The sequence below is a fragment of the Eutrigla gurnardus genome (assembly GCF_963514095.1).
Source record: "Eutrigla gurnardus genome assembly, chromosome: 12".
In the NCBI taxonomy this organism is placed as follows: Eukaryota; Metazoa; Chordata; class Actinopteri; order Perciformes; family Triglidae; genus Eutrigla; species Eutrigla gurnardus.
In genome coordinates, this window is record NC_139926.1 from 23806714 (window position 1) to 23827902 (window position 21189).

Here is a 21189-nt window from a genome sequence, read left to right on the forward strand (position 1 = left end):
ACACCGGTTCACATGTTTTGGACGAGAGCGGATCCTTCAGGGGGTTGAGAGGAAAAAGGAGAAGGAATCATTTGATCATGTTCACTAAAGGTGATGGCTCACAGAACAGGATGCATGGAACGGGATCTCCTACTTCTACTTTCTGGCGGTGTGGAAGCCCGTCCCTGTAGATTTAGAGGATAATAACACACACAGGAGAGAAGATAGAATTATGGTGCATTTATTATACGCAAACAAATGAGACATACAAAGAAAAATGCACTTTCATTTTCATTTCGACACAAAGCCAACAAACACACATAAACCAAGAGGTGCAACAAACCAAAAGTACATTTCTTCAATATGCTTTGAACAGTGCAGACGTCCAGGACCTTAAACTGATCATTTTAAGCTTTGATTCATTACATATTACAAATTAAATCTTAAATATCTACAGTTCTCGTCTTTCTGGTCTGTTCGATCTTTGAGGCCATTTTCTAAAAGTCGATACGAAGGCGTACGGCTAAAGAAATAACTATGTAAACACAGAGCTATGATCAGGTCCAGGATGAGAGCTTTAGTTCCTGCAGTCTGGAGGTACCTGGTCCCAACAACGGGACGTCCCCTGCTACGTAAACATTAAATTCATTTCTGAGATTTTGTGGCGAAAAATCAACTTTTCTAATAGAATTGAAAAGACGTCCGGCTCCCACATCCAGGGGTGGACGCTGGAGGACAGCCGATAGCGGGCGCTCTGCCATGTGCACCGACCCCAGAGACCTTCCCGCCCTCCCTCCGGTTCTCCAGCACGCTCTGGGCGGGGCCGGCCTCGACTCTCAGCCGCCTGGCTGCGTCCCACAGCCCCTCAGCAGCCTCCAGCCAGCCTCGTCTCTGCTGCCCCGCCAGAGAACCACAGATCTGTGGGATCCCGGGCCTTCCAGTCAACATCGATTTGCATAAAGCTGTGTGGATTTTGAATATTGGCAGTATCAGGGGAAACAATGTGTTGAATGGAGAATTTTGAAAGTTGACTGTTGTTGAGTGGGTTGTTAGCACGCCCAGCAAATCCATTCTGTTCTCAGCTAGCAGTGTTTTCAGTGATAACAGTGGTGATGGCAAACATGCTACCTTCATATAAAACAGATAAACGAACACCAGGAGGGTGATCTGGGTCTCCATCCTCTGCCTCTGAACGGGATATTTAATATCTGTCCTCACTGATTCACAGATTTTACTCACATATGGCCTCCGTGACGGGGAGCCCCCCAGGTGTGTAGATCTGAGGCTGCCAGGGACCACGCTGGTGGTCTAGGTAGCATTGAACCTGGACGGAGGGAACCATGGAAACAGTTTAGCTTTTTAAAACCGTGATGCCCTCAGAAGTACAATAAACGGTACAATAAACGAAACAATAATACAAAATTGAAAAACAAAGAAAACAAATAAAAGTAAAATGCAATAAGAGCAAAATAAAAACTGAAAAAAAAAGCAAATAAAAGCAGGAAAAAGACGACGTCACATAAAACATGGGTCGCCGTGACGACTGTCCCGTGTGGCCTGCTGTTGTTGACTGGTGCAGTCTGGGAAAGATGAAAGAAACGGTTGTTGTTTGCTTTTAAAGTCAGGAAACAAGCAAACGGCAGCCTGAAGCGATGGAACATCACGTCACACAGCAGTGGATTAATGCTGACCTCCACACAACGCACAAACAAACTAAATCAACAAGGTGCGTCCTGGGGAGTGCAATGACCACTGCTGTGTAATGAATCAACACACCCCCTCCCCTCCCTGTCTAGCCTGACGGCCGTGTCTCACTCCCGTGTCTCACACCTCCGTTTAACGTATGCAGACATCTGCTGCGTCTCCTTACAGGTGTGACTGCGACATACGCACTTTATTTAGGTCCATTTTCACGACAACGTATGTGTGAATATGAGTGTGAGGCCCAATAAAAAACACAGAATGACTGTGTGTGTGGTTGATGAGCAGTGTGTGTGTGTGTGTGTGTGTGGTTGATGAGCAGTGTGCGTGTGTGTGTGGTTGATGAGCAGTGTGTGTGTGTGTGTGTGTGTGTGTGTGTGTGTGTGTGGTTGATGAGCAGTGTGTGTGTGTGTGTGTGTGTGTGTGTGTGTGTGTGTGTGTGTGTGTGTGTGTGTGTGTGTGTGTGTGTGTGTGTGTGTGTGTGTAGTCCTGTTAGCTGACAGACAAACACACATAAAAGTGGGAAAATGTCCCTCTGGTTTTTCTCCCACTGTGTCTCTGTCTGCACAGCAACGTCTGGGGTCAAAGATGCACTCGGCTGGGTTGTCACTAGTGTGTGTGTGAGTGTGTGTGTGTGTGTGTGAGTGTGTGTGTGAGTGAGTGTGTGTGTGTGTGTGTGTGTGTGAGTGTGTGAGGGGGGGGGGGGGGGGGGGGGGGTCCTCGAGCATGCAGTCATAACTTGACGTCCAAAATATGATGCCGTTTGCTGCTGCAGAAAGCGACGCTTGGCCGTGGAAGGACACAGAGATGCACACTCACTCACTCACTGATGCACACATGCAAGTGATCACCTAAATAAAGGGTAAAAAAGTGTAGTCTCAAGGAGAGTTCAACCAGTGGTGGAAGAGGAAAAAAAAACTGTATGTGACAATTGAGGAAAAAAAAAAACAGCAATACAGCTGGGTTTAGACCTCACCTGATGAGCTGCAGCGACTTCCATTAGGATCAGCTCTGGCTTCAAGGAGGACACATTCCGGTTGACCTCTAACCCTAGCTATGTAGAGGGCCGTTTGACCCCAGGTCCGCCGTGGCCCCCTGGGAGATCAGATGGGCCCCCCACCGTGTCTCTGCTGTGGCTGATCGGTCACAACACCAGGCATCGATACGCCGCCACCAAGAAGAGAGCAGTTATTAGCATCCCTGGATCCCACATATTGGATTCTGTCATGCTTCCACCATTAAACCACATTAAAAACAATAAACTTACCAGAGTCTTAAAAATATCATTGCTGTGTGGTCATCTCAAATTAAATATTTACGACAGCTACCAGCTGAAATACACACACAGCCTTCGATCGTACCGCCCCGGGCCAGTCGGGATAGGTGGGGCAGGCAGACGCCGATGAAGTAAAAGAAGTGTTTTATTGAAATAACAGCATGTTGTAAACCATGTGGAATGGAGATGAACTGCCCCAAGCCAGTAATAATGGCTTGGCTGGGTGTGGAGAACGAGTGCTGCATACAACCACTGTGGGATTTGGGGTTAAACGAGCACTGACCGCTGTACGGCGGCCCCGCCCGGCTCTGGCGTTGTGAGCGTCGCACGCTTCGGCACCTGTACGGACAGCGACCCCGCGCCAGTGATGCGTTCGAGTCCCGCCGACAACGAGCGAAAAGGGGAGAAGTCGTGTTTGGTGCGATAGCACCGCCGGGGTAAAAGCAGGGCGGCTCGTGTTTCTGTGGTGGAGAAGTGGAAGGGCAGACGGTGAACGGGCCTGTGTGTCTCTCAGGCTGTCACTCAGCAGAGCTGCTGAACAAACCCAGCTCAGAAACCACAAACCACGCCGTGCCACACATGAACATCGGGGACAAAAGCTGCCAGTTCTGCAGCGAGACGGAGCGTTCAGAGGGACCAAGACCGCTCTGCAACTGAACAATGACTTGCCAATAAATCTGCATCATGTTACCGTCTGAATCTGGTCCCTCAGGTTGTCCAGATCTGCTCCAGAGGTTTGCCACAGAACTGGTCCTGGTCCTGGACCAGCCCTTTTACATTATGTCCTGTTAAACTGTTAAACTACAGCATGTTGTGCAACCAACGCAATTATTAAAGAAATGTTGGGGAAGGTTCTCTGTCTTCCTTTGGACACTAAGGGATGAATTCTAGGGTACCTGATAACTTTCACTTATCAACTGCTATAAATCAAGCCCACCTCCCAGAACAGAAGGTCATTTCAAAAGGTCAAAGAGCAATACCAAACGGGATCCAGCATCCAAGTTAAGGAGTTGAGTCTTGTGTACGGGGGGGTTCAGCTGTTGCGTCCTAACCAGTGGACTTTGTGGACTACCATACTCACAACGAGAGGACCAGAGGGGTTCGAATCCAGGTCCGGGCAGCCTTCTGTGTGTTATCATGGGTTCATTAAAGCGTGGGTTCTCTCTGGCTTCAACAAAAGTGAAAGGTGTGGTCGCTCATTAGCAGCATGATCCATTGTAAAATCCTAAGGGAAAGTCAAACTGAGGCTTTTTTAATAGTGCAGTCTTCAATGACTCCTTCCACAGTTAAAAAGGGAAACGCAGATGGACAATGTGCTGTAGTCTTATCCTAATCCACCTGTTGAGACGGGGGCCGGCGCTCTTTGTCCATGCCTTCTGCTAGGGGGGCTTCAGATAAATCTCAGACTTGCATCACAAATGCTCTGTCCAAATCTCGCTTAATAGCTGTTAAAAGGGGCTTCCTAATACGCTTTGTGCGTGTTGCAGCTGTTTCATGGCTGGCCAGAGAAAAAAAGTTGCTGCTAATGTTACTTGAGGGTCCTAAAAAAAAGGGAAAGTTAAATGTTTAACTTCTGTCATGTCGGGGCCGGGCTTCAAAAGAAAAGGGAGTCTTGTTGAGAGTGTGACTCGGCCGTGCCAGACGCCACAAAGACTTCACATGAACTCGTCAGAATCACAAACCGGGGCCATTTATCATTCGCCCAGACTGTGCATGGCGAGCGGGTCCAGACCTCTCAGTGGGTTTCCATTATAAGGCCAACCTGACTCCGAGCCTGCAGCTTCCCTAACAGTCTCTCTCTCTGCTGACCCTTAAAGACGAGAAAGAGGAAACTTAATGCAATGTAACCATTTATTTCACTCCACTACAAAATTATAGAAGTATTTCAACTATGATACAATCTCCACATATACATAATATACAGTTTATAGAGAAACAGAAAATATATGATACAAGTAGTTCATATAAAACATGTGCACAAGGTTCTCACTTTCCCCAAAGTTTTTTTTATTCGACATTTTAACGGGTGACAGTATCTTTGATTAATAATACTGATATAATGGAGTAAACTTGAGACCAAATGAGAGTATTTTTTTTAAATTGCTGAAGTTTCATAGTGAATGGCTCTCAAACAGATCAGTCATTAACATTGATTTCCTGCCATCTGTTCTTCTAGATTCATATTTCATAGCTGTATTGAGGTGTAACTCTTTAGTGGCGAGGCAGTGGAAGTGAAAACCCGTGTTTGGGCAGATGTTTTTGGGGATCTTTACACAAAAGAAAGTCTAGTTTCACATCTGGAAAAAAATAGTTTTTTTTTTCAACTGGGCATTATCAAAAAAACACACACATATTTAAAATAATGGATTACATTCATCAACCCAACCAAGTGTTTGTTTCTATGATTCTGTGAAACAGACAGGCAGCCTTTATCTGCAGTCGAGGTAGCAGCTGCACTTGTGCAAGTAATAACAGCAATGCAAAACGACATCGGTGCTTTTACTTAAATATGGAAACTGCATGTTCATTCAGAGGGAGATCGGCCGCTACGCAAGGAATCAAAGCTGACCAGTCTGTTATATTCTGTGAAACAGAGTTATTGGGAATTAAAGGAAAACTGGGACGGTGCTTTTTTTCAGTCTCACGTCTCGATTCAATCTCCTATTTCGATGATCAGCCTAGTATTGCTTCATATTTTCACATTAGCTACATCTGTAAAGCATTTTCTTAAAGCCACAAAAGGAACTCGTAAAATATATGTATATGTATTTTTTTTTTAAAGAATATGAACGAAAGGTAACACAAAAAGTTGCCATCTGACCAAACATTGTCTTCAAAGAAGTTTGGCAAAACCTACAGTACAAATATAGCGGAGGGACCTCAACGCTCGCTGCAGAGAGGACGGATATACGCTTATGTTTCCCTGAAAGTACGTTTTAGAAGATGGGAAAAAGACATATAGAAGTAAGAATTGTAACACTGCTTCCAGAAAGCATTTACCAAGCAACCCCAAGGTACACCGCCACGAATCACCGTTATAAAAGTGCAGCTGTGCTTCAAAGGTGGAACGGTGAAATCGCATCGATAAGATATAACACGCAGTCTTTTTTTACAAGATGGGATAAGGTTGCTGTAAGCACAGGAAAAGGTTGCTGAAAAACAGTATAAATCATTTTTTTGTTTTTGTTTTTAGGAAGGGTAGTTTGAGTGAGGAAGAAAAAAAAAGTAAGAGTAGAAGAGAAGCTCGGTGTGACACGTTAAAAGGTCCCAGGGCAAATTCAAACCACGGCACCGCATCATGTAACATCCAGTTCAATCTATTTGGGTATAGCTAGTCCAACACATGTAATAAAATCAGCTGACTTACTCCACCAATCACACTGAGAGCCCAGAGTCCTCGGAGCCAGGAAAAATAACACGTGAGGCAATGAAACAAAACTAACCACAATGTGCCCACTCTAAAAAAGAACTTAGAAAAACAACAAAAAAAGAATATAGGTTTTAAATTCTGGTCCGGGGACTGCTGCAATTCACCCAGCATTAAATGCAACCATTAACTCCAACGTCCAAGTCATAAAAGCGTGCTGGCTCGTTCCACAAAAGGCACCATTACAGCAAAGGGGGGTAAACGGTGGAGTCGGGTCAGTGTGCAGAGCAGGAAGATATCTTACGCTTTTCATCCGTCGGTCACAGCAGAGTCACACTTCCAAGCTTTTATCTACCAACACCTCGGTGTCGGATATGTTTGGTCCGTCTCCTTTTCTGATTATAGCCCCGAAAAAAGTGCAGTGATTGGTCCCGTCCCACATCGTCTCCGAGGAGAAAATCGCTCTTACCATCGTTCTGAGCGAGACCCTGAATCTTCAGTGCGTTTGTTTACAGGACAGTCTTTTATTAGAAGATCTCACTTCAGGTTCTGGAAGCGAAGTTGATTCCGGTCACCATCTTCTGGATCTTCTCTTCGTTCTTCAGGATGTTGGCCCTCACAGCACAGATCTTGTCCTGCTGGTCCCTGATCAGCTGCTCCAGCTCAGCTAGTTCTGTCTTAAGAGGCTCCACCGCCTTGTCTGTCGCCCTGCAGCACACAAAAACACACACAAACACAAAAAGGTGAATTTCTTACATGCACGATAACATGACAACACATCACACGCCATTATATCCACATATGAGGAAGTTTAACAGAAATTCTGAGGACTTTCCAGTGAAAGAAAGTGATATTCCTTTCTTTCACCGTCGCCGGACAAAAGAAAACAAGAGATATTGAATTTAAATGAAGGATTACGTTAGCACCTCGCATGGGAAAGTGAGTCTGCACAGCTGTGCTGGGGAATAAACCATGCAGCGTGTTGTGCGTGTGCCAACCCCACCTCTGCTCCTGCAGCAGGGCCTGCGCGTGCTCTTTGTTCTCCCGCCGCCAGCCGTGCAGCTCCGCCTGCATGGCGTCCATGTCCTCCTGGATGTAGTCCATGATCTTGCCCAGCGGCAGGCTGCTGCGGCACACCGTCTGGATGGACGAACGCAGCCGCTCGATCTCCCGCGTCACCATGTCCCGCTCCTTCTTCCGCGCCGCTTCGGACACGACGTTCTGGGAGTGGAGGTGGTGAACACATCTTTAGTGCTTACATTCTGAATAACGTGCTCGACACGTTTGTATTTCAGGAATGATTCATTTTAATAACAAAGAATCTTAAGATCTTTTTTTTAATCTGCATTATTTAAACTAAACGCTGTATGAACACACACAAAAAAAAAAAATCACTTTGTGTGTCCTGAGACCAAAACATAATAAACCCTCTTTAGGAATTCTACCTTTGCCAGCAAAGTCTCAAATGCTCAGAAGCAGAGCAAGGCTGCATTTAGTGGTTTAGGATTTCAAGGCTAAAAATGTTAGGCAGGAATTCTACCAACCTAGCTGTATATATAAAGATCAAACGTGCGGCTGAATTGTGTTGGCCAAATTTGGGGGGGGTTTGGGGTGATGAAGGCCTCCAGTGTATGGTGTGTGGTTGGGGTGGGAGGGGGGGGTTCACCATATCCAAATTGCACTCAGCCCCTCGATGGCAAAAAGGAGGGGAAGGTATCAAGGAAGGAGCAAATCCAAGGATGTTTGCTCAGCTGGGCTTCGCAAGGCCTCGGCGTGTGTGTGTGTGTGTGTGTGTGTGTGTGTGTGTGTGTGTGTGATCCCAAAGGTTCAGGCGAAGCATACATAGCCCCTCTGCACTCTCGGTCTTTAAGTCGTGTGTATTTTAGTAACAGGCTGTGGCAGTGGGCTTTTTTCACTCCAGTATTGAGTAACAACTACTACACTTATGTCTCCTTTCAAGTTCAACTCTTGGCCCGATTCCGTGCCGTCGGGCTCCACAGATGGGAGCACCTGCCCTGGTGAGGCAGCGGGACTCATATTTACGACGGCGTTGTAAACTGAATGACAGCTTCCTCTTCAAAACACACAACCTGTCACGTCGGCTCGGCGTCGCTGGCACACGCGGGCCGCTATCGAGCCATCTCTTAAAACAAACCAAACGGCCCGGTAATTGCAATTTGACTGGACGAGACCACACCGCAGAAATGACATCAAACGTCCACCGTTTTTGGCGTCGTGTCTTTTGCGGGGAGCGAGTACACATTTCTGACAACCTCGCTCTTTGTTACCTATTTGCGGTCGCTCAAGAGTGTGAGGGGTTGAAAACGCCTCGGCCCAGCGGTCCCCTAACAAGGTGGGTGGCTTTCCACGGAGCGCTCTGAACCCTGCAGCTAGACAAACACTCTACGGCTCATTCGGCCTGCCTGGCTGTGGTTTGGTCTGCGCGGCCCAGACAGGACCCATGGCTTTTCATTCTATTTGCCGTCCCCTTGCTACGCCCCCCCTCCCCCTCCTTCTCTGTTGGAAAATACAAAAAAAAAAACTTGGCGTGGAACCATGACCCCTGGTTCGTGTGCACTCTGTCCAGGTGGATATAAATCACAGCTTTATGGAGGTCCCTGTCAGGGTCTACGAGACCTGTGTGCTCCTAGTTTTCCTTTTTCTCACCCAGATCACAGAACAATATTTAGACGGAGTAGGAGGGGAGAAAGGAGGAAGGGGCAGGTTTTCCCATTATCTCAGACAGTGATGAAAGACCCGGGCAATAGGGAAGACAGCCTCTGGGTGGCGCTGGAAAGGGGCAGGTGGACTAATAAGACAGTATTGTCTTTATCTTTAATCAGTACTTTATCCTTTATTTGAACTATGAACTCTCTGCTTGGGTCTTCTTCAAAGGAGGCCCAGCTGGATGAGTGTACACCGTCATCCAGTCACCACATGCCTAATCAGCTTAATTAGGAAACGCGTGCAAATATGTGATTTATGGACGGCATGCAGGGATTTTCCAAATCAAGAGGAAGACATTCTTCTCCTTCCTCCTTTGACAAGAAAAACGGCGTGCATGCGTACAACCTGTCAGCTGCGGAGCGATCCCTAGGGTGCCATTGGCTGGGGAAACAATTACAGAGACGCTAGTGTGACAGCGAGAGATTAGCACCCATCACGAAGGAGAGAAGCGTTATTATTCTTCATTAATCAGCCTCACTGGGAGGATGGGAGACAAATGAACCAAGCTCTCATAAGAGCTGCCCACAGTCACGTTGCATGGACTTAAGGTGGAGTTGGACGCAGCAGGTTGCGGCACAGCAAGGTCAAACGTCAATCAAGTCAACTCCCCTTTCATCATCACACACACAAATACCGAATAAAAAAGGATTTGTCAAAGGAGGTATAGATGATTGAAGACCACATGCAACAACGTTAGATCTTCTGGGAACAATTCTACTGGCCACTGGTGACCATTTGAAGACCCCGATGTGCATCCCAACACTTTTTACAATGTCTTCCTGTAGAAGATCAGAGAGGTGAGCCAGGGAGCGAGGCATAGAGAATTGCCTCTGGGGTTGTTTATGGGCTTCCTTGACATTTTTCATATATAGGGCCATTGAAAAGTCCTAGCTAGATCATAAAAATAGCTTGGAGTCAGTGAGGTGAGGAGAAAAGCTTACGGCCACTGCGGTTACAGGATGTTGTTGCAAGGCCACCGTAGTCCCTTGGGGAGACAACTGAGATCACCACCCCGGGTTACGGGCTAAGCTGAAAGGAAACTTCCAAAAGGGACAACTGCAGTAACTGAAAATAGAAACTGAGTTTAAAAAAAATAAGTTGTGCATCGTTCAAACATTATGGTGGAGAGAAAAGGCTATTTTAAAGGGTTGGGAGACACATAACTTGTGTTGTCAAGCCTTAGGTCTGGTCTGATAGGTGGGTACTCGTTGTAAACCGGACCAAATGCCTATAACATGCCAATATGACCTCTACAAAAGTAATATGACTAATGGAATGCCACAGGGCCATTTCCCTGTGTTTCCACAAAAAAAAAAAAACCAGCGGGTGTTTATAAAGACACAGAGGTCTGCAGAGAGGAGTATTTATTTTCTCGACAATTCTGCAGAGAGTATTCTGGCCCTTCTCCTCCGTGACTCTCACTCAACAGCCATCCATTTGTATGCCACGGGGTTTATTTATACATTACAAACCTTCATCAAGGCTAATTTGACGGGGGTAAAGAAAAGGGGGGGAGAAAAAAAAAAAAGAGTACACAAAAAAATCTTATGAAAACGCAGCTGCTGCAAGGGGCAGATTCTGTCTAAATAAAAAGAGAACTATCTTGGAATAATATACAATACCGGCAAGGGGTCACGAGGAAGGGCATCCCCATAAATATACAGCAAATTCTTCAGTCACACACACTGTGGTGGGACATGGGCAGAATACAACCATCTGACTGTTGAAGAATTCCCTTTATGTACATCAGAACAGCAATGGGGCGGCTAGGCACTGGCTTTAACAATAGCTAAATTAATTCAGAAATGACAGAGGGCGTAATTTATTATGTGAGCAATAACACATAGACTGGATTCTCAAAAAATATACAAAAAGGTCCATTTTCTGAGGGAACACGATGTCTTGAATCAGGGTGGTGCGTGACTCATTCGGACGCAGTGTTTTGATGAACATGGCGGTAAACGTAAATGAATAGCGGCAGCTGAAATTTCAAACCCCAGCCCCTCGTACCGCATAGAATGAGGAAGCTCAATATTTACATTTTTGACCCTGCGTGTTTCACCGTGATTACAAGGGGGGGGGGGGAACGAGCCCGTAAAGCTGACCTCTCCACCCTTTCATGTCAGGAAGGAAGTCATTATAGTTCTTTATACAGCTGACGAGGTATAAGGCCAATAATGACGGAGGGGTGGACTGAACCGTTCCTATGCCCAGACATACCTGCTAGCCGCCCGGGCAGACCATACAGGATGCTCTGAAATGAAGGTTCAGAACCCTTGAAAACTGAGGAGGCGCTATTAAGAAAATTAGGATAAACTCTACAAGGCTATGCTCAAGTTACACAGAGAGCTCTGCTATTTTGGATGCTTTGCCCGTGTGTGTCTGTGCGTCGTGTGTTTTTGGAGATAAATTCTGTGTTGAGGTGAGTAAAGATACGTAATAAACTAGAGTTTATACACACACAAGTTGGTTAAATGCCGGGCCTACACATTCCTGTCAAGCTATTCCAGTAGGTGGCTACGCTGAGAGGACTTCAGGTGTGAGTTATGAGGGGTGATGTCTGGGGAGGGGATGGATTGGGGGCCTTTTTTTTTTTTGCGTGAGTGACGGTCCAAAACAGTGAATCCATCAGAGTCAGGGTGGTCAACTAGGAAGGGATGCCGGGAGGGTACGCTTCAGTGAAGAGGACCACCCAAAGCAGACAGCGTTCACCACCTCACACCATGGACTACAGACCAAACTGTAAGCTTCACACTGATTCACTGTCCAAATAACGATGAAGGACGTCTCTCTCTCTGGCTGATAAATAAGCTGACGGACGGGAAAGCATAGCAACAGCATTAATGAGTCACCTTGAAAAAAAACCCTGATGACGTCTAGTATTAAATCTAAATCAAAGAGACGAGGAGGAAAACAACAACACCTGATAAATGTGTGTTAATGGAGGACATTTAGGGACAAAAACCTCACACTGGTTGTACATTGTCTGTTTCCAAGGGGGGAAGGAGTGGAGACCAAACAGAACAAAATGAGTCTAAAACACAGTCACCAAGTTGGCAGATACTCTAAAAATGTAGACAGACCGGAGAAGTCTGTCATCAAAAAAATGAAGCATACCCAAGATATTGAGCAACCCCAGCAAACAAGCTAATTTTGCTCCAGACATCTTGATGTGTGTATCAATTATGTGTGTGGTCTGTTAGAGGCCATAGTTGCTTGTCTGGTTATTAGCCCTTCAGCCTCATTGAGGGGGAAACATTTTTGTGGTTACAAGGCGGTGCAATTACACCTCTCCACTCCATTTGTTTACATCTTTCTTTTGATAATAACCAGCGTTGCACTGGGCCGTTCACGGTGGTTAAAACGTTTGCCCTGGAGAGCAAACCTTCCAGAAAGAAAGGGCTGATAGAACGGACGGCCTGAAGAGTCCCTGATAAGGATGAAGGTGAAGGGAGCTGGGCTCGTACTGCCCTCTAGTGGAGAGGCAGAATAACTACTACTATAACTCTACATACCTGTTCTTTAGATTTGGAAGAGGATGGCGACGATTCATAGTCTTTCTTGGTCTCGAGGATCTTTTTCACAAGGCCACCTAGAGTGATAGAAACAGAATGAGAAGAGTGGTGAGAGATCTGTTTCCTCAAAGCAAGTGGATTTATCCAGGAAGAAGAGAGTCGGGAGAAAGTAACACCACCGTGTACCATGTTTGTCTCCACTGATGAGTTCTTGTGACGGTCCCTGAAATAGAAGAACAATTGTAAATAACCAATACAGTGTTTGCTCGTGGTATGTGAACAAATCGCTGTTCAAGTGACTTCCCACCTCCACCTCAGGAGCATCCACAGGTAGAGGGGCCGCCTCCTCCACGAGGAACTGCCCATCTTCGTCCTCCTCGTCATCATCGGACAGCCTCTTCCCATCCATGATGACTGGTGCCGAGGGCTTGGCACTGGACATCCTGGAACAAGGACAAAGAGCTTCACTCACCTCTAACTAGAAATGTATATTGCAAGGAGAGACATGTCACCTTTAACTGTAAAGCTAATAATGAAATATATATACACTGTATATATATATATATATATATATATATATATATATATATACACACTGTATATATGTATATGAGTGAAACTGTGTGGAGAAGTCACCTCTCAGCTGGGGTCACATCAGCGTAGCTTTCCTGTTTCTTGACTCGGGGGGGAGCCGGGCGAGCACTGCTGGGCCGTGATATCCGCCTGTTGCTGGAGATCCAAAAGATTATTGTTAAAGAAGATAAGATGCGAAAATAACCATTTTGGAACTAAGTTTGCATTTATGCAAGTAATTGTTATTCTGTTTCACAAGTTCTGTTTTTTTTTTCCTGACGTCTTTTAGGAGCCAAATCCTGCGTTAACAGCTCGGTGATTTGCCAAACGTCTACTTCGTGACAGCTACGCGGAGCCGTTCAGATTTCTGGATGATAATTGTTGCGGGAACAATAAACATTCACGGTATTAATAACAGTAAATCTGCTATAACACAGCTGCCCGGCCAATCAATTGTCACTGATTAGTCAGATAAAGAACAGAACATTTATAATGATCGAAATTAAAAGCCAATTATTCAAACGTGTAATCTACTGGAACTGATCCTGGATCGGGTCCAGGAACAAAACCTCGGCTCCAAAAGGCTGAACCACCCTAAATCTTGAATAAATAAAGCAATTTAATACAATGCAATAACATTCATGCTACACCCTCAGATATTACAACATGATTAATATTCCCCAACTGCTGGCATCCTTTGTCAATACTGTCAAACACCTACATCTTCTCCAGCAGATGACCAGCCCCAGAGGACGTAGATTTGGGAGGGGGACGGTGGGAAAAACGGTGTGCTTATTTAGCCAATGAGAGAAATCCTTCATAATGATCGCATGCACTGTGTGTGCGATATTTGAATTGTTTTCTTTTTACTGATCATCCCATGACCTCATATGTTTCTTATTTACTCTTATTTTGTTTCTTAAACTATGACCACATCATTGAATTAACATCTTAACATTCTCCAACAAAAAACCATCCTACGATAAATGTATACATGTATTATTAACTATATGGCTATGAAACAGTGTTGCATTGTTCGGGAGTTGTTCGTACTGTGTTGATATGTGTGTGTACATGTTTCACAGATACAAGTGAGAGCCTGTACACTACCTCTGCTTTCCAACTGAGTGAAGGTTGAGTGAGTGTTGCCGGTACAGACCTGGAGGCCATGTCGGACGGCACCGAGGAGACCACGGTGTCTTCAATCTCCTGGGGTGAAGGTCTCTGGGCTAACGGAGCATTTCCCTCTGTGGAAGGACAGCAATGACTTGTAGTGAGCTCAGTATAATATGACGAGGGTTAGACCTGTACTTCAAAATCATTACTACTGACTGACTACTTTATTTATTTACTATTTTATGTGTTCATCATCTGTCAAGAGGCAGGTGGATGTGGATTTCTGGCTATGCGAGACCAGCTGGTCCCGAGTCTGTAATCCTATGATCACTTGACAGATACAGACTGGGAATACTGTCTGGTGTATGTGAGGTCGTTTTTCTAACTTCCTATTTCATCACAAATAAACAAATAAACATGAATATCAGTCATATCCACATCAAATAAAATACTTCTGCCTGGGTTTGTTCTTTTTTCATCATTCTTAAAGTCATTATTTTGGTGGCTATGTTTACTTCTCCTTGAGGACTTGTTTTTGCAAAGGAACAGTACGTTTTTGGCTAATCTACCGACCTCTAAGTGTTTGGTTTATTTATGAAGGTGATCAACTTCCATACTCTCTTTTACCATTATTGAATTTTACAACGGCAATCCCCAAACTCTCCTGTCATTTCCACATGGAGAGTTGTGATCGTTAGAAACCTTTATATTGCTTTCTGCAGGCAACTGCACAAGAGAGATGAAACAGAGTGCAATTACCTCCATCGCTGTCAGATTCATCTGTCGGGAGGGACAGAAAAAGACAAGGCACTGTTAGTTTCCTTTCTAATACAACTACGGAAATCAGGCAGCATTTCTTCTTAATGTCGGTTCTATGAAGCTTTTATTGCTTCCGCCAACAGTAATCCTGATGAGTGATTCTTACCTCCCTCTAAGGGAAGCCAGTCAATGATTTTAAGTGGAGTGCAAATAGAAAGCCGTCAGCTGTAAAAGTCCATTTGGATGTACTCAGGAGGCCTACTGTCAATGATTACATTTCAGCTATTTTGTAGATTAACTATGTGAGATGTGCCTCATTGGTGTAGGTGATAAAAAAAAATCTGGCACTGGGGGAGAAAAGGGGTTGTTGGTTTGTTACCTTGACCTCCGATTTGGGGTCTCCGTCTCTGCCCTTTGGCAGATGAAGGCCGAGGTATTCTAGCTGGACTGTCAGGCTGTGAGGGGAGCAAAGACAAGCAGAAAAGGGATACAACTTTAGGACAAAATCACTGAAGAGAAACGCATAACCCACTATCTGTAGGGGTGACTAGGAGAAGCCATGCTATACAACTTTCTCTATTATGGCAGACATACATCATCATTCTTCTTTGGTAAGTTTAACTTCACTGAGGCAAGGAATACTTCTATTAAACCCCATAAACATGGAAATGTCACTTTTAAACCATGCATACAGACCTCTCCGAAACACAAAAACCTAACCACTAGATGCCACTAATCCTACACACTGTTCCTTTAAACTACAAATACACATTATTAAACTACAAAAACCTTGGAATTTAATGAAGAAGTGCAGGAACCCCCTTAAAATAGCAACAAAGCGAGGCTGGGTAATAAGTTCTTACCTGGTTCTCAACGGCCTCTGCAGGCTGAACAGGCAAAGAACACAGTATTACACTATGAACAGTCACATTTGTCAATGATACAGATAATAAGAGGAAACAAGACCACACATATCTGCTGTACACTGCAATCAAAATGAGCACTAAGCCAGTAAGTAGCACTGCAATAGCACTACATGGCAATTCTAGCTTTAATCTTTTAACATAAAAATGCAATTATTGGTGTAATTTTCTACTGATTGTTTCTGCGGGGTTGAATACCTCGTCATCTGATTTTGGTTCCTTGTGAGAATAAGAGGCAAAACATTAAGGAAAAAGAGAAAAATACATTTTTACGCATCAATCAAAATGTAAAATCACTGGCAAACTGTTTCTTGAATGGGCTGACTTGACAAACAGGAAACTGCCCCACCTTGATTGCGGATTAAAAAAAACGAATGCTCCCAGTGATGTATCATGATGTGATATTTATACCCTACTCACCACTGGCACTGGTTTGGCTGGTTTGCTGGGCTCAGGGCTGGGTTTCTGCTGCGGTTCCTCTGACACTCTGGCCTGACCACAAACACACGTAGAGAATATAAATAATGGCATTTGTTGCTCTCTTAACGATATGAGTGAGCTTAAGGGGCGTACCTTGCTATTGCCACTCTCTCCATTTTTGTTCCTTTCTTCCCGCTCTTTGTGACGCTCTCTCTCTTTGTCTCGTCGTTTGTCCTTGTCTCTGTCCCGGTCCCTGCGAGAATCCCTGTCTCTTGTCTTTTCTCGGCCTTTGTCTCTCTCCTTGTCTTTTTCCTTTGCTCGGTCCCCCTCTCTGTCCTTCTCCTTGTCCCTGTCTTTGACCCGTCCTTTGTCTTTATCCTTGTCTCGCCCGCGGTCTCGGCTCTTGTCTTTGTCTTGGTGGTCCTGTTCACTGCGGCGCTGCTTGTCGGAGCGCTCCAGGTCACGGTGTTCTTTCTCCGCGTCTCTGCGCCGACTCTCCTGCTCTTTGGGCTGGTCTGGGTCCTTCTGGTCCCGGCTCACGCTGCGCTCTTTAATCTGTTTCTTCTCCTGGAAGAGTTCATGCCAACACATAGGGGAGGGATTTAATTCCAGCCACGTCTACATCGTTTGATCATCTCATTGATTATTAAAGCCAGCTAGACAGAGTACATTTCACACCAGATGTAGGACTGAACAGTGTGTAAGTCTCACCTCTCTATCCACATGACGTTCACGTCCCTCCCTGTTTTCTTTGTCCTGGGACCGAGAGGTGCTGGCCTTGGTCTTTATGTCCACCTTTTCTCCTGCAAGCACTCGCTTCACTGCATCATCGCTGGACATCTGTAAATCACATGCAGGAGACACGTTCAGGTTACAGTTTTTCCTCATTCACTTTGGCTACATACATACATTCTACACGACGTAAAATCAAAATGTTGTTAAAAGAACAACTATTCCCCTGGAACCAGCTGGTCTGTTTACCCTCCATCTCCAGGGTTCAATTAAAACATTTCAAAGTTCTCCCTGAGGTGGCTCCACTATTTCCCAAGAGTAGAGTTTTTGATGTGAAAAATAACACAGAACCTTCTTCTTTAATGTCGTGCCATAATGATATTGTTTCCCTCGAATGGAGACATGGGAGAATTTGAGAGTGAGCTTTTTCAATTTCCCATTCATCTATTCAGTGTGTGTGTGTGTGTGTGTGTGTGTGTGTGTGTGTGTGTGTGTGTGTGTGTGTGTGTGTGTGAGAGAGAGAGAGAGAGAGAGAGAGATCTGCTCAGAACACAGACCTTGTTGATGCAGCACTTGGCCATGGCCTGCAGCAGCTCATTGGTTTTCTCAGGCTCGTGGCCGGCCACAATGCGCGCTGGCTTGGCCGCCAAGGGTTCGCCACTCACCAGCATCACGACATCAACCGCTTTCTGGAGGAAGACTATCTTTGAGTCCTTATCCTAAAAAGGAGAACAAGTCGCTGTGTGAGGAACAGGGGACTGCACAGGAAAGATACGAGACGTGGTTGTCAAAGTAAAGGAACTCCTGTGAGAGTTATTTTCCAACATTGGTTTAGAAAGATTACACCCTTGAGATGTGCATCCTTGTGATGAATGCACTGTGGTGTCTCTCTCTACTCAATATATACCTGCAATTATCAATTAACTTGTTGGACCTTCTAGAAACAACCACAAATGACCATCATTAAATGACAGTAATGTGCATTTATCGTGATCAGCATCTTTCTATCAAGTATTTATACGGGGTCAACTCTCAAACGGCAGACTTGAGTTCTGACACCTTGGCAGGTCCTCGGACAAATCCTGCCAGATCTTCTCACTCAGTGAGTCGCACAGGCAGCGTGTCGAGTTACTCCCACACAGATGCCCTCAGACTGTCCCATGTAACGCACTGGTGATCTCATAAACAAGTAAGGCTGCTGCTTAGGACATGAATGCATATTCTGTGTACAACACAATGAAAATGAGGGGGAACCTGTTAACCAAAGAATAGTGAGTGAATCGGTTTTGTGTAGAGGTTACAAACGTGTGGAGAGAGTGTGGTCAACTTACCTTAACATTATCCGACTTCATTTCATTTTCTCCATAAAGACCTTTCATAAAACCAGTGGTCCTGATGATCTGAAAGTGGTGAGAAATAAAGGTTTCACTCTCAGTTGTCTGATCATTTGCAATATTAACATTTCACACACCAAAAACTTAGAAATACATACTGTGAGCCACTATTAGGCATCTATACCCCAGAATTAAGTCCTCATTTCTAGATATATGATTTCCCCAGTATGTAGTTAATTCATGTACGCTTGAAATTCACATTATGACCTAAAGTTCAAGGGTATATGCTTGAATATCTATGGTGAATAGTCTGTTGTTTTACAACCCATTCGTGCAGTAAAACACATTGCTTATCAGAGGTAAGGACATACGCTGAGACGCGTCTCTTTATCAAATATACATGAAGCTACACTGATATATTAGACTACTCAACAGGAAGAGAGTGGGAAGGAGATCTCAGGTCTATTTGTAGACGTTAAACAGATTTTACTTTGCTTGACACCTCGCGTCAAAGGATTATGTTATAAATCTAAAACAAGGTAGTAATGAAAAAGAAATTAAATATCTTATTGAGATAAACTGTTCTCATAATACAGCCATGAAATATGTCCATGGTTATAAGTACGTAGTAGACTACAAGTGTTTGACAAATTGTTGATTGTATAAAGTTTGGTCTCAATAATATCAATAGACTAAATGAGAGTTTAGAACACAGCTTGAAGTCATTATTACTAAATGACCAGATTATGATGTTTTGGCATTATCAAATAAAATACCAACACAAGTTTTTCCATGTAACCTTTTTTGGGATGGTTAATGCCCACGTGACAATACAACCTGTATTAGAAACTGTGTGGTAAATTACCTCTATATTGTACACCAAGTATATGAAGAGAGTAAAAGGCTGCTGTGACTTATTACCAACTGCCAAGGACATTGCTTATTATTATTTGTTAATGCGGAGTCCATCACTAAGCTTCCCGGCCCTTCGAGTATGTCTGCAACTTGCTCACATATCTGTGTACCTCCACCTTGCAAGCGGCTTTAACAACACAAACAGAAGACGCAGCGATTAATTATAGCACAGCAGCGTAACTCTTGGCATTTCCACACAGCCCAGCTGCAATAATCTGCTCAGCGTCCGTGATCTCAACGTGACGGCTTCGCACAACCACGCAAAAAGTAGCCAGCCTAATCTTCTCACTAGCTAGCTAACAGCGGTTACCGTTGGTTTTGCTCAGGTCGTGCCTAGCAACTAGCCTGCGCCGCTAGCTAGCGTTAGCTAACCAGCTAACTCACTATGTTAACTGTCGAGGAAACCAAACATTGAATCTCTAGTGAACGTTAAGGACTCCTGCTTTGCTTAATGGTCGACCTTAATGGTTTTACTGCCTGGGCAACCTTGTTCGGCAGAGGCAGTAAATGTTACTGCGAAGTTAATGTTAGCTTAGTTACTTAGTTAGCATAGTTCATGCTAACGTATATTAGCCACATAACTGGCGTGCTTGTCTTTGTTTTTAAATACCATAGCTTAGCCTTTTCATATAAGGCTTCGCGGGGCAAATATGTGTTAGTAAGACAAAACGTCAGGTTGCTAACGTTATCGTAACATCAACATATCAGCCTCACCTCACTGAAGATGTCGTGAAGGTATCGGAACGGTGGCTTGCTTAGCAGTTTCTCCGTGAGAGGCGGTTTCTTTATCACTTTGCCCAGCGTGTCCTGGGTCTTCTTCACCACTGCCTCGTTCATGGCAGCAGTCGAAAGTCGAGTTAAACGCAGAAGAGACCGCAAAACAGCAGTATTATTGGAGGGGAGAAAACCTGCTGGCTCTATCGTCTGGTTGCTATGTCAATATTCTGCAATCCCAGAGTGCAACACTGATGGAGACTGCGCCTGCGCTGAGAGTTACGGTTGCTAAGCACTGCTTGTGGCCATAGCAACAGCTAACAAACTGCAACAAAGCTAATTGATGAGTAGATAGATAGACAGACAGACAGACAGTTTGATAGATAGATAGACAGATAGATAGACAGACAGACAGACAGACAGACAGACAGACAGACAGACAGACAGACAGACAGACAGACAGACAGACAGATAGATAGATAGATAGATAGATAGATAGATAGATAGATAGATAGATAGATAGATAGATAGATAGATAGATAGATAGATAGATAGATAGATAGATAGATTGATAGATAGATAGATAGTTTGATAGATTGACAGACAGACAGACAGACAGACAGACAGACAGACAGATAGACAGACAGACAGATAGATAGATAGATAGATAGATAGATAGATAGATAGATAGATAGATAGATAGATAGATAGATAGATAGATAGATAGACAGACAGACAGACAGACAGATAGACAGATAGATAGATAGATAGATAGATAGATAGATAGATAGATAGATAGATAGATAGATAGACACACAGAAAAAGACATATAACTAAAACAAGGATAACAAACAGAATAAAGGGTGCAGATATAGATACACATTTTGGCAGAAATCAAATTTTAAAAAAAGATGAGTATGAGAAAATGGAGCTGATTCTGCTTCTTTTTAGCTAGACCTTCAAAAACCCTGTATAAACGGTCTTAACCCCACAGAGGACTGCCATTAGGTGTGACAGTCAGGTATCTGACCGGACCAGTAGTTCAGGATAGGGATGTCTCATGTAGGCTCATGTGTGAGTGTTGTGCAACAGCCAGTGTATCGCTGAGCCCTCTAGTGGTGTGTTGCAAGTATAATTT

The 21189-nt window shown here is 44.4% G+C and overlaps 1 protein-coding gene across 4 annotated transcripts; it reads right to left on the reverse strand.

The window, feature by feature from the left end:
* Positions 1-4793: 4793 nt before the first annotated feature.
* On the reverse strand, positions 4794-20289 carry traf3ip1 (TNF receptor-associated factor 3 interacting protein 1). Of its 4 annotated transcripts, none has more exons than XM_084023488.1 (17): positions 20052-20289; positions 18420-18488; positions 17646-17807; positions 17068-17196; positions 16510-16923; positions 16357-16428; positions 16135-16155; positions 15877-15900; positions 15393-15468; positions 15014-15034; positions 14298-14385; positions 13202-13288; positions 12873-13008; positions 12752-12788; positions 12566-12642; positions 7327-7544; positions 4794-7031 (listed from the first exon to the last, which is right to left on the reverse strand). In XM_084023488.1, the coding sequence occupies exons 1-17, from the start codon at positions 20172-20174 to the stop codon at positions 6866-6868; spliced, it is 1920 nt and encodes a 639-aa protein (XP_083879614.1). In that variant the 5' UTR covers positions 20175-20289; the 3' UTR covers positions 4794-6865. The 4 variants fall into 4 exon arrangements, with proteins under 4 accessions (XP_083879614.1, XP_083879613.1, XP_083879615.1 ...); XM_084023487.1 differs by having other exon boundaries at positions 13202-13294; XM_084023489.1 differs by lacking the exon at positions 16135-16155 and having other exon boundaries at positions 13202-13294.
* Positions 20290-21189: the final 900 nt, after the last annotated feature.